The 14,429-nt window shown below is 39.2% G+C and overlaps 1 protein-coding gene across 5 annotated transcripts in view; it reads right to left on the bottom strand.

Moving 5' to 3' along the window:
- Lsamp (limbic system associated membrane protein) overlaps positions 1 to 14,429 on the bottom strand; it is a 2,056,906-nt gene that overhangs the window by 27,128 nt on the left and 2,015,349 nt on the right. For all 5 annotated transcript variants that reach the window (XM_051191489.1, XM_051191490.1, XM_051191492.1 and 2 more), the window contains 2 exons: positions 5,468 to 5,588; positions 4,915 to 5,063 (listed from right to left, as the gene is read on the bottom strand). In XM_051191489.1, coding sequence (XP_051047446.1) covers positions 4,915 to 5,063; positions 5,468 to 5,588 — 270 coding nt within the window. The remainder of the gene's footprint in view (positions 1 to 4,914; positions 5,064 to 5,467; positions 5,589 to 14,429) is intronic.

The raw sequence follows: 14,429 nt of genomic DNA, 5'->3' as shown, positions 1-14,429 counted from the left end.
CACGGTGTTTATATCAAAATAAAAATAATTTGCTAACTCATATTTTATTTTAATATGAATATTACACAAGTCTTCCTGGAACTCTGTCCTTCTTATGCCCGTTTTTGATTTTTAATAAAAAGTAATCCACATGCCCATTTCCTTATTAGCTTCCTTTTGTATGCACAGAGAGTCTTTGAAGGAGTTAGTACCTATTCTTTTATACTATGTGGGGTTAGAGCTCAATTATAGCCCATTTTATTATGCGGGCATCTGTAAAGATCTGGTTAAGAAGACTCCTAAGTATTAACTACACAAAAAGTGGCGTACCTTTAACATCAAACTCCTAAAGTCATTACTTAGAATGTTTTCTGAAGGAAAAAGAGAGGTCCTCATTATGAAGATCATTGTAGTCATGCATTGCTTGGGCAGTTTTACAAATCTAGTCAATTACAAGTTTATAAGTTAGTGTAGTGAGATAGTCCTTCTGTGGCACAGACCATGCCCATTGGGGGGGGGGTGGAGCCATGGGCGGAAGTGACCTGTGGAAGGAGGTCGGAGGAAGGGGGGGGGGAAGGTCTCTTGCTGGCAGGACTCGGACAGGAGAGCATCGGGTGGAATTTCCTGGTGTTCATCTGTCTAGGTTGTAAGTTATTTCCCCCTGAATAAACATCTATTCGGCCTATTTGTTTATCCTGATCCTTATTTAACCGCAATAAGTTAGTGATCATTTTAAAGGTTAAAAGTAAAATGAAAATGCACCCTTGAAAACTGGTGCATAATGGGCCAGTGTAGACATCTTTGTGTTCTTATCCTGTTATCTTTAATAGTCTTGATGCCTGAGCATTGCACGTATTTTTCAGAATTTATCAACAAAACTTTCCTTTAATGTGGAAAGAAGCTACTCACCTGGAATGTTAGTTGAGAATCTCCACAAAGTTTTAAGTCCCTAGTCTAGGAATCAGTGGACCCAGGGCAGTGGGAGTTAGGGGGCTCAGGAGTAGGAGATAGAAGAAAAAAGGCTTTTCACCGGCACAGTGATGGGTCGGGAGAAAGGCTTTATGACTTGAGAGTAAGAAATTCGATGTTTCTTCTCCTCCACATCACAAGCAGTAGGACCCCAACATTTTGTCTCTATAAATACATAGCTTGTTATTCTAGAAACTGCCTCTGGGCACATCAGGCTCAAATTTAAATCCTAGACACTGCTTATATATCACTCTGGTTCTCTGCTTCCATAACCACTCTGCAGTAGGGAGGGAACAATGAGGACAGAGTGAGGCTCTGTTGATGATTAAATGACAAACAGGTGAAGCAAGAGCTTTACATAAGCCTCACTTGGGAAGAATTAATGACACTTGAACATTGCCCTTATTTTCCCTCTCTATCCATTCTGCTAATGGAACATAACAGAAGCACCAAGACAAGGTACAGCCATCATCTTGGGGGTAAATCTCAGTTAACAGCATAAGAACATTGAGATGGTTATGTTCCCTATGTAGACTCTGAGACTTCTCCTGGCATCAAAAGAAATTCAAATCTTCATTTATGTCATGAACACTGCTCTGTCTGAATGGACTAAGGAGCTGAATCCCAGCCCATAAACACTGTGCCATTGTGTTCACACATTTAGAAAAATGAGCAGCATACCACATAGTTCAGGCATGAAGAAAAATACCTAAAGTATTATTCAAATATATACATTGGCAGCATACTAGAATGTGTGAAGCACATTCTACTGGCTTAGGAAGAAAGTGTTATAAATACAATGTTTTCTTGCATTGTCATTCAGTTATTTTGACCCCTCTGGAGGGGTGAATAGAGAGCTAGAGAGTGGAGAAATGTGTGTGTGTGTGTGTGTGTGTGTGTGTGTGTGTGTGTGTGTGTGTGTGTATGTGTGCGCATGTTGCTGAGAACAAGGGAGAGCAATTGACACTGCAGAAGTCAGCATGTCATTGCGGTGGACTGGGCAGGAAATGTGCTGACCCACCATCATGGATGAATAATCATGAACTCAGGGACTCTGGCTCTCCATCTCTACCTGCTGCTGTCTCTGGCTCGCTGCAGCTCACCAGCTGCTGTATCTGCTCTGGCCTAGCTTGGTCAGCAGAGCACCCTGCTGCCCACAAAGTGCTTCTGTCAGAGCCTCCTGACACTGGTGGGCGGAGGAGCAGCAGTCATTGCCTTTACAGAGGCCCTCCCTTCCCTCCCCCTTTAATCTCATTGACTTTGAGTTAAATGGGCAATCTACTTACACATGTTCCTTCTTTTTTCTCTTTCTTTCCTCCTCCTTTATTAACTCACCCCTATCAATCTTTCTTTGCCTTCTTCCTCCCCCTCTCTTTCTTCTTTTGCATTTATTTATTTATTTATTTTAGGTCTGTGCAAACTGGGCCCCATCTTCAAGGTCCTAGCTATGCCCTGAACCTAACTAATGGAGCTGGGGTTGGCAGGAAGGCATACTGTTCTTATTGCAAAAGACATACAACTTTCCCCCTTGAGGTCCATAACTAGGCTTTAGGTCTAAGAAACACAAGTTCTTGGTTGCCTAATTTTCTACAATGTTAATAGCTCCTTCCCTTCAAAACCTAATGACCTTTCATTACTCTTTAGTAAGTAAACAACCTCTCAACTTTATCAGTGTGTGGAAACAATCCAAAACCAACGTGAAGGCATATGCTGTGTATACATGTTGATCAATGCAAAATTGGTACTTATGCATGATGCTGTGTAGAGGGCGGTATAGGATCACTGGGAAGATGGCCACCACTGGTTACAGCACTGTGTATTTCACAATTGAGGATGATGTCCCATCCCTCAAATCATGAAGATGTTTATGATACAAAATGTTTGACCAATTCCCTGATTCTCAGTTTAAAAACTGAAATTCTCTAAGATTCTTGAGATTCTTAATTTTATCATGTGAAATCATTTTGAGGATTGCTTTTCCCTTGCACTAGCCCTACAAGTGTCTCTACTGTCTATAACTCAGTTCTTGCTCTGCCTCTCTGTTATGAGTATTCTCTCCTCAGCTTTTTCTTCTCCAATTTTAAGGCAATTTTTTTTGTTACTTTAACTGTGTGAGAAACATGCTTTTCTTATTCTCTGTGGCATGGGAAGAAAATAGTCTTTTGCTTTGTTTTGTTTTGTTTTGATTTTTTTTTCAAAACAGGGTTTCTCTGTGGCTTTGAAGCCTGTCCTGGAACTTGCTCTGTAGATCAGGCTGGCCTCAAACTCACAGAGATCCACCTGTCTCTGCCTCCAGAGTGCTGGGATTAAATAAAGGTGTGCCTCACTACTGCCAGGCAAGAAAATACATCTTAAGTGATGTATAGTTGTTCATTTTTCTAAATAACTGGGTTGCTGCTTTTTCCATTTTTGATCCTCTTAAAAACTTTTTTGTTAAGTGTATGATGCTCTACTTGAGCAGGTCCCCTTGGGTTTATCCTATTCTCAGATTTATCACTGAGGCTTGGGTTTGCCTATACCTTTGGATTTCCTTTCATCAGGGAGGAACAGAGTAACTACATTTCTTAATTCATAGCTCCCCAAGTTTCTGGTAGGTATTGATGTCTTCATTTGGTGCAGAGAATATTTACATTTAGTCTTTAGAGACAAGTAAACAGGATCTGAGTTCCCAGCTTCATACTGATGTAGCATTTGATCTATATCTCATCAAACTATCACAGACTGAAACCAGGGGGAGTCAGTTAAGATTGAGAAAATCAAGGCTACAGTTAGGGTAGCTTTGTGGTTGTTGTTTTTCAAAAGTGGTGTGATGTCTTTAGCAGTTTTCAAAGAGCTTTAATACTATCTTCCAAGAGAACTCTCACTTAAATTGATTTTTCTTCCCAGAATCTTTTTTTTTTCCTTGAAGGCTCATCTAAATTGAATACAACAAGATGAAGACATTTTTCTTAGCTATAGTATTTTTTTTCCAATTGAGCACATATAGAGGGGGGAAAAGCTTTTAGTGGTTTCTTATTTTAAGGTAATAATAAAACTTTTAAAGCGTTTTCTACTTAATCCAAGTGAATTTTGTGGTTCAGAAGGCTCTAACCATTTTGCTGTCATTATTTTGATAAATAAGAGTTCCTATTAATAAGAGTTCCTATTCCATATATTATCATCTTTCTATGATCCCATTCAGTGAACTGTCTCTCAGGGACATTTGAACCTGGAATTATAGCTACCTGGCCAACAAGGCTGTAGAGTTAGAGATATCACTGAACATGCTGCCTGTGTTCATGACTCCATGATGGGGTCTGGTAGCATTCACAGCTCTGAAAACACAGCTTACTTATCAGCCATCTTTCAGTGTCTTCTGTGCTATTCAGAAATGTACCCTCTCCCACTATTCTACTTTTGCTACAAATGGAGTATCAGAAAAGTAAAGTTCTTGCTGTCACAGGGAAACCATTCTGCGGCCCCTTTTCCTTTAAGCTTTATGTTGTGTTTTAATCATTCATTCTACCCTTCCTCTGTGTTAGGAAACTCACTTTATTTTTCCAGCCCCTCCTTTTCCTAGGATGTTATTCACTGTAACAGGTATTTCTTTGCCCAGTCACCCTCGTTGCTGGCATAGTCTAACAGCCATCTATTTCCTAGCCCTTAAATTATCTCAGCTTCTTAAAGAGGCTATCACACAGGAAATATATGCCCTTTGAATATTTTTGAAGAGTAACCAACCAGGAAAAAAATGAAACTAAGGAACACAGATGAAACACTGGGCAGTTTTCCAAAGTAAGTGAGGTAGAGTTCTTCCCCTTTGTAAATCATGATTTTCTCAGAGACTGGGAGCCTCCATTCTTATTTCAGTGGAAATATTCTTACTTTTGTGTAGGTTTACTTTTAAGGAAGGAGGGAAGGTTTTCCAGTCAATGTGAGAAAACCCTGTAACTTATACCAAGTTAGGCTTTGTTTTGGCATACTTACTGAAAAGGACTAGGCTGGCATTGGTGACACCCAGCTTGTTGGCAGCCACGCAGGTATAGTTGCCATAGTGCTCCTCAGTGACATTGGTCACTGTCAGGGAGGACTGGCCTTCCGTGCTCTTAATCTCAAGGCCATTTGCACTGTTTATCCTAAGAGTAACAAACAGAATAGTTAAAAAGTGATGGGGATAAAGGGCTTGGCTTAGTGGTTTCTTCTTCATCTTTACACTGGAGTTGTTTTTTGTTTTTTAAAGAGGAGAGGCAATAGAGAGCTTGTTATATGTCCTCACTTATTATAATCATGTAACTTCTATTATCAGAATTGATATCCATCCACAGAAAAGCCATAGCAATGGCTGAGTTCCATTAAAACTAAGTTTCTACTGTATTCAGAAAAGTGGAAATGATCAACTAGACCATATTCATTACTATTTAAGTGTACCTGAGTGCTTTTAGGTTCAGCTTAATGGCTACAAAATTACAGATGACTGAGGTCTTGTCCTTAGGCTCTGGGAGACTTTTTGGAACTTGGGACATTCAGGGTTGGTACATACCTGGTGTCATCCCGGTACCACTCAAAGTCAGGTGCAGGCACTGCAGAGGCCTCACATTTGAGGGAAGCTTGCCGTCCTGTGGTGGCTTCATTGCTCTTGGACTCCGTGATAGTGGGTGGATCTGTAGTAAGGGCAGACAGGGGTTTATTATGTTGAGAGGCAACAGATACTTCAGGGACAAAGGACTGCAGTGGGAGAATTTTAGGAAGAATAGGGACACAAGTTTACATGGAAGCTGGAGGAGTCTCTAGAATTGCTGTCTTGGGTAGAGTTAGAAGAGGTATATGGCTCGGTGGCAGTGGTGTATGCCTTTAATCCCAGTACTCTGGGGCAGAGGCAGCCAGATTTCTGTGAGTTCGAAACCACCCTAGGGTCTCCAAGAGCTAATTCCAGGACAGCCTCCAAAGCCACAGAGAAACCTTGTCTTGAAAACAAAAACAAACAAACAAACAAACAAAAAAAGAGGTATCTATTTGGAGACAGGAAAGTGATTGTGTGAAAGCATCATCATTGTCAATCCTCAAGATCAGTTAAATGAGACTGGTCACCAGCAAGCTAAAGTAAAGTGAAAAATGAGTTGGTGTATATAACAAAACACTGGATATAACAGCAGTTTTTGTGAATGAAACCCAACATTTCTCTAATTCTCCTCCTCAGTCATTCCAATTGCTATTTATATTATGTGTGATTTTTTCAGGAAGTGGTGAAACCAAAAGATTTTAAAAATTATGTGTGTATCTACATGTCTCTGTGTGGTTATGCATATCTGGCTTGATGATATCTGGAGATGATAGAGTCCAGAGAGAGTACTGGATATTCTGAGATGGAGTTATACAAAGTTGTGAGCCCTCTAACATGGATGCTCGGAACCTGAACCCAGGGCCTCTCCAAGAGCAGTGCATGCACTTAGTCACTGGGAAAATATACCATTTGGCCATTTTCTTTTTCTCATTGCTATTATTACTATAGGTAGAAATGGGTTTGAAGAACAGGATGAAATTAAGAGTCCTTAACTTCTCTGGAGCCAATACTTTGTCATATATTTTCAAAGGACTTCAGAAAAAAACAAGAAAACTACCATGGGTCATTGTCTTGATCTTTGCCCCTATGTGTTCACTTCTGTTACTGCCAAGCTAACTTGGATGTTATGTATCAGTTGCAACATGATGTGAGTCATAGTATTCAGATGATCTGCTTACCATCACTCCTTCATAGTTACTGGAAGTTGGATAGTGATTTGTATTTTTTTTTTTTTTTTGCCTTTGGTCCTAACAAAACTATAATTAACTTGAGATGAAGAAAAAAACTTATCTGATAGTCTAATTTGCCATGGTTCTCTAAATAGTTCTACCAAAGAGAGGCAAGATAAGATGTGATCTCTTAGGTCCAGTGATGTTTTTTGCCTGTGTAAATTTTAAGAAAAAGATTTTTTTCCAGGTCAGTGGTTGACTCAGCCAGTAAAGCTCTCACCCTTTAAGCATGAGCACCTGCGTTTGATTCAAAATCCCTATGTAAAAATGCACACCATAGCATGGGCTCCTAATCTAGCTTCAGTGATGGGTTCCAGACCAATTAGAGGAATCTGATGGCATTTCTCGAGATGATACTTGCAGTTGTCCTTAGGCCCTCCCGTAATATGCACCTGCACACACATATACTCATGCACACACATCCACACCCCATGGATAAAAGAGAGAAATAGAGACACACAGAGAGATATACAAAAGAGAGCTTTTCAAGCCAAAGGTTATTCTCCAGGTAATGGTAACTTAGCATGAAGGAAAAAAAGTCCAAACACAAGTCAATCTGCTTAGCTATGGTGAAGGGAAAAGTTAATTAATAAAATAACTTTGTCCTACACAACTCATTTAAATACCCAGACTATATCATTTCCGATTTTCTTGTACAGTTTTTGGGAATCAATTTCCAAGTTTTCTGTCTACAGAAATTCTGAGCCTTAGTTAGTGTCATGTACAAAAACATCAGGCAGTTGGTAGTTTCCTCCCATCTCATTTCACCATCAATATGGAATTTTTCCCACCTTCACAGAGCATAGAGTAAGATGTTTGGATAATGTTGTCAAACCATATGCAAACAACAGGCCAGGGTATCACTGTTGTTGGAATTGTTTAGATTTAGACTTAGCTACTCATTTTCTTATAAGTACAGAATGGGAAGATGGAATATTGAAAAGGTAAACAGAAGAACAAGAATGACAAAACCCTGAACTGAAAGTAGGAGGTCCTGGGATGTATGTTTAGTGTGGTTGTGTGGAGTTATTATTACATTCTATCACCCAGGCTTTGACTTATCACTTATATATGAAGGGAACTACATTTTAAAGTACTTAGTAGTTCTTCCATCCCATTCTTCAAAACTGAGCTGACTTAGTGGTCAGGAGTAGGAAGTCTGAAGATTGAGTTTAGTCTTAGCTAGAGCTGTGCTTTGTAGAACCATCCACTTGAGTTCAAGTCCTTTACTCCCTCCTTATCTTTTCAAAGAAGGAGACAGCTTAAAATGATCAGCAAGGTCCCATTAAAAAGTCTTTCTATGGCTACATAGGTCATCAAAGCCCATCAGTTCAAAGGATAACTCTTGAATTAGATGTATTTATGTTGATGATAGATCTATTGTTAGAGGGATGGTGTTGTGGGTTATTTGTACCCTGTGTGAGGCTGTATTGTTGTGATTGGTGTAATAAAAAGATAAATGGCCAATAGGCAGGCAGGAGGAATAGGCAGGACTTCTGGACAGAGAGGAAATCGGAGGAGGAATTTAGGTGTTCAAGGGAGATACCAAGAGACAAGAAGAGGAAATAAGAGGTGCAAAATGGAAGAGAGGTACTGCCATGTGATAGAATGTAGATTAATATAAATGGGTTGATTTAATTTATGGGAGCTAGTTATGAACAAGCCTAAGCTAAAGGTCAAGATTTCATAACTAATAAGAAGCCTCTTTGTCATTATTTGTGAGTTGGATGGCTGGACAGAGAAAGACTTGTTATAGGATGGAGTATAAAATCCAGGAGATTTTAAGGTTTGATTTAAAGTTGATGTACTTAAGCTCAAATTGAGGCTTGGTCCCTCAGTGTTCGCCCTTACTAGAGAGTTTAGTACTTTGCCCAGAGTCACACTGCTTCAATTTACTCATCAATAAAGCACTGGAACTAGCATCAGGGGAGGTCCATTTGGAAGCTGATGAAGGAATTTAGGGATATTCTGCACCAGGTTTATGACAAAACTATGTGAAGGAGAATATGCAGAGCCCCATAAATAAATACCTAGAAAAGGGTTAGATGTAAAGGAGAAAGGAAGAAAAAATAAAAGGATAACACTCAGGTTTTTGTAAGGGAATCAAGAGATCTCATCCACCAAAATAAGGTACACAAAAAGTGGTAGACTATGGCTCAGTGAGTTGAGACTGATGCAAACATATGAGGATTTTACATCCCACTTATCTCCAGCACCCATGTAAGAAATTGAGCATGTTGTTGCATTTCTGGAATGCAGGTGGGGGAGGTAAATAGATCATTGGCCAGTAAGCTCAACCAGTTGGTGCATCCATGTTCAGTGAGAAACCCTGTCTCCAAAAGACAAAAAAACAAAACAAAACAAAACAAAAAAACTAGTAACAACAACAAAAAAACCAAACCAATAAGGTGCAGAATGATAGATGAAGACAACTGAAGTTTATCTCTGTTCCTCACACACACGTACTTATATACACAAGTGTACACATGTGGATACCTGTACACACATGAGCACACCACATAGATTCATCTCTCTCTCTCTCTCTCTCTCTCTCTCTCTCTCTCACACACACACACAGAATAAATAACTAAAGTACAAATGACCAACAGTGAAACAGTAGTGTACATGTAATTGTGCATCCCCACTTCTTTTCACCATGTTTATGTTCTTCAGACACCCATGACTTCACAATTTGTAGTACAGTGGTCCATGGATGTTGGTGGGAAAGACAATGTTGATTCTGATTCTACAGTTTAATTATTCTGTATTGGAAAATGAATCTTAAGATATGTTTGTTTCTGCAGCTACATGCATATAATTGACAAATCCTTAGTGAAGATGGGTGCTTTAGTATTCTGTCATTTACCCAGCCAAGAAAAAAAAACAGACCCTCATATCCTACCACCACCACAAGAACAAGCACCACAAGTACCACCAGCACATTAGGCACACTCAGAACTGTAGTGTCTTAACATGATATTGCTGTGGTGCATCCCTTCAAATGCCTCTGCCATCGTGTCAGGGTCACAGGCTCCAGATGCAGAGTTTTGTGAGCATTCCTTGCTATCTAGTTATTTCATATACCTATTCATTGGTGCCTATTACTTGGGGGATAATGTTTTGTTTTCTTCTGACTAAAAAAAACTGGGAGCACACTGGTTATCCTTCCTGTTCTCATACAGGTAGACATCCCAGCCCAGGGCAACTGGTGTGTGTGTGTGTGTGTGTGTGTGTGTTGCATATGTGTGTGTGTGTTTGTGTGTGTGTGTGAGTGTGTGTGTCTAGTTGAATATGCTAAGATACTACTTCTAGTTTGGACCTCTAACATGGAAGCGTTTGTTTGGCACACCACATTGTAAGCAACAAACTGCTCATTAACCCATTAGAGGTCTAAGCATGGAGGAAGCTGGCTAGAAGCTAGGGTTAGGTGCATTATTCAGGAAAAAGATGACTTTGGCCAACTACCAGGTCCAAGTGCTTGCTTGCTTCTTTTAAAACCCAGCAAACTCCTTTTTACCAAAGTCAATTCGTAGCTACTAATGAGGAGTACAAACACTTGTTCCCCTTATTATTTCTCAAATTACATCGTTGTCCAGGTCCTCTTTCATGGCTTATGGGAATGGACACTTCAAAGTTCATTTGGAATGAAGTCTGTGTAGGTGAGGCTAGGAAAGATTATTATGAATTATATTGTGGCATGCCTAAGATAGTTAAAATACTAGATGTTCTTGCTCTAAAGATGGTTATAGTAAAAGTGTGCTTCCTACAAATGCTGCATGGAAAGACTCATAGTTACTCTTTCTGTAATGTTGGAAGAGCTTACAGTTGTCAAATGACAACTGTATTTCTTCAAAATTCCAGATCTTGAAAACATTAATCAGTTTTTTTTTTTTATTTTTATGTCACCGATAACAAGATACTTCCCATAAGCATGATGGTGATAAGGATAACAGTGGCTGAGGCAAAAATCTCTCAGTCATTTAATTTCCTTAATTTGGTGGGAGATGCACAAAACCATAAAATTTGAATAAAGAGTATAATTTACAACCCATATGTAAACATATGAGCATTGTTTTAGATGTGAGACACCTCTTTTCATCTAAATGATAACCCTAGTAGAATTAGTTGAAAAAAAGAAAAACAAATTTGTAGAGGGTTTGTCACTTGCTCAAATCCATATGACCAGTATTTGCTGAAATACGGATCCATATCCAGGTTCTGAATCTCTTGGATCTGCTTTATTTGCTTGAATAAGCTCTTTCATTTTATTTTTAGATTTGTGTATTTTATGTGTATGAACATCTTGCTTACATGTATGTCTGTGCACCACTTGCATGCCTGGTGCCCTTAGAGGTCAGAAGAGAGCATTAGATCCTTGGCAGCTGGAGTTATGGAGGGTTGTAAGCTTTAATGGCTTTTTGAGTAATGGGGGCCAAACCCAGGTTCTCTGAAAGAACAATAAGTGCCCTTAACCACAGAGCCATCTCTCCAGCCCCAGAAATACACTCTTACTTAAGCAAAAATACTATTTTATGTGAGCGTGAAAAGCGAACGTTGTAGATTTCTATTTGCAGAGGGCTGAAAAAAATGGCACAACATATAGGTGCAGAGTTGGTATATTTCTACGTTAGGAGTCAGAAGATGTAGACTTGATTTCCTCTCGTACCTCCACTGTTACCACTGACACCTCTTTCCTTAGCCCATTGCCTCTGAATGCAGATGATGACACTTTCCTATCTTGTACAAAGGTATAAGGCTAATATCATATGAAAACACATGTAAGAGCACTTTTAAAACACCTAAAGTGGTTACATTACTTGCTTTTTTACCACTATTATTCTTATGTGTGTGGATAGAAAATTACTGGGTTGTACCTAGGAGTCTTAAGTCTTTGGTTTTGTGTCAGAAAATGTTAATACTTGATGTCTACAAGAGAGGTGGGGAGTGGAGGCCATGAAACTGGAGAGTTGGGAGTTAGGGAGGTGATGAAGGATATGGGAGAGGAGAATAATTATGATTAGCTATATTCTATGAAATTCTCCAAAAATAAATAAAAAGTTATTTGGAAAAAGTAAGATCGGCACTGGGTTGGTGTTGCCACTGGTACCTAGCGGCGATCTCACTCTACATTGCGATGTTATTTTCCTACAATGTTCTCATCAGGTGACTTTTGAATCTAAGTACTGGAGAGTCTGGTGAAAATACATGTTTAGGTGCTAGAGAGATTGCTCAGTGTTACATAATGCTTGCTGCTCTTCCAGAAACTCTGAGTTTACCTTCCTGTAACCACTGGACAGCTTATAATTGTCTCTAACTCCAGATGCCTTCTTTTGGCCTTTGTAGGTACCCATACATATGTGATTACCCAGCAGGTGTCTACAATCCTGCTTGCCTATTGTTCAGGAACTTCCTTCTGTTTCATCTAAATCAACATGTATCACATGTAAGAGCTGTGAAAATATGTCACATTTCCCCCACCATTTGAATAGGGTGAACCAGTTAGTTCTAGATGCAGAGTGGGGTAAGAGAAAGAATGACGGAAGGAGAAGTTGCAAAGGATGATAATGTGAGCCACCCAGAGAGAGCTATGGGTATGCAAAAGGTGGGGGGCATTTTTATGTCAATTGGGGAAGGGAAGAAGGAGATCTAGAAGCAGCCTTTAGAAATTTCTCCGGGACTAGGAAAGATGACCACTGTAGGAAAGGTCTGACTAAAACCAATAGCCTGCATTTACTGAGCATTTACTATGTGATAGAAACTATCCTAGAGACTTATTAATGCATGATGGAAGCTGCAATTTTAAGTGTGTACCTACAGCCTGTGAGGAAAGGACAGTGTATCTCTGTAGTTGACATCTGAAATAAATCTGTGGCTACATAAGACACAGAAAGTAAAATGTCTTTTCCATTGCATAAATTCCACTAAGAATATTTAATGGCAAAGATTTTGGGCGTATAGCTTTCTATAGGTGCCAGGACTTCCCACCATTTAGAAAATGGATTTTGCATGTAAACTGGCTATGTGCAATGATATAGACCTACCACAGAGGCAGGTTATTGGAAAGAAATAAAAAGTAGAGTCTACAGAATCTGCTGTGAGCTCAACGGGTAAAACTGTTATGTCTCCCTTCCTTACTGTGCCAGCCTTCATGTGTCCTGCAACAAACATCTGTTGGCAACTGAGTAAATGAATCAATGAGTGACAATGGGAAAGTTATCAGTGTTGAGATTGCCTTTTTTAGTGGTATCCAGGGTATGTCCATTATGATAATTTCTCCCACCAGTACTTTTCTTAGCCATCCTGATTGCCTGACCTAATCCTGAGGCTTTGGTTTGGAACCGAAGAGAACTCGGGTTAAACAAAAGAAGGAAGGTTCAAAAGAGCTCCTGGATATTCTCTACCAGTGAGAAGTCACTTCTTTAATTCAATCTAGGAGGAAATCTCATCTATTTACACAATGCAACTATATATTTAGATACCATGACTTACTTGAACAGGATTTCTGGTATGGTGACTGATTTCATATAAATGCACTTTATGAAGTTTGAATGAAAAAGGGGCTTCCAGAGAATTTGAAATTAGAATTTATTTTCCTGATTGATAGCCAGCATCACTTACTACTAGAGTTTGAAAAAATATTAAGAGGGAGTTTTATTTTGAGTTTTCTATCTATACCTTCAGTTAACATTTGCTGGATAGTTTTACAGGGCCAAGCACATTCTTGTCCCTTTTGGTTAGAGCACATTGAGTGTTTAATTGAACTTAATGTGTCCATGAAATCTATTCCAAGATATTTTTTGAGCATCTGTGGGCTCTGCCCATATTCTGTGATTCACTCATTACTGACCAAAACTCACATTTTCATTAAAGTTTTCTTGAAATTTATTATTTTTTCCCTTTCTAAATTACACTTTGGGGACAGTGAAGAGGGAGCAATGTCAGACTAATTGCTTCAACAATAACAGGACCCAGGCGGCTAGCTTTGATCTTGGAAACCATCTACAATCCAGGCCCCTTTGATGTTTCATACAATGGAAGCATAAATATTTTCTATTTACTACATGATTGGACTTTCAGAAACCCAATTAAGTTGAAGGTCAATTAAGAGAAAATGAAATCTTGACTCCAAAAGTCAGAGAAGAGGTGGTAGATGTTAGCATGGCTATGTGTGCATAAAAGAAGTTAACTAACCTAATTATAAACTTATATAAACACCCAGAGAAATTGCCTTTCATGTGAAAAAAGGACCTAAAGCATTTTATAACATTGAGATCATTAATGTGTCTTTGAAACACACCCAGCTCTGCAAAAGAATAGTAATACTGGCATTTCAAAACTCTATTACTAAAAAATTGGAGACAGCCAGGGATAAAAGCACTTCACAGCTCATCAAATGCAGCCCCTTGCTCTTCAAAATGAGACCATAAATGTGTAGTTCAGTGCTGTGTCTATTGGTTTCCCCTAGGTACACTTCAAAATCTTCACTGCCCATTTCAGAAAGCTGAAAGGCTGGCTGGACTGGGCACTGAGGACTAGGGCATTCCAGCATAGGCTGAGCCACCTTAAGCCAGATTTCTGAAAACTCTAAAGCCCAGTTCCAAATGTCTACAGCAAGACTATAGATGCTTATCTTATTGGATTACTGTGAGATTAAATAACATGTTTAAATCCCTAATAGGGAGCCGTGTGGAGCATTGCAGATAATTGAAATG

The sequence above is a fragment of the Phodopus roborovskii genome, unplaced genomic scaffold, assembly GCF_943737965.1.
Source record: "Phodopus roborovskii unplaced genomic scaffold, PHOROB, whole genome shotgun sequence".
Lineage (NCBI taxonomy): Eukaryota > Metazoa > Chordata > Mammalia > Rodentia > Cricetidae > Phodopus > Phodopus roborovskii.
Note: the sequence above shows the minus strand (reverse complement) of the source record. Positions and strands in the feature narration are given on the sequence as shown.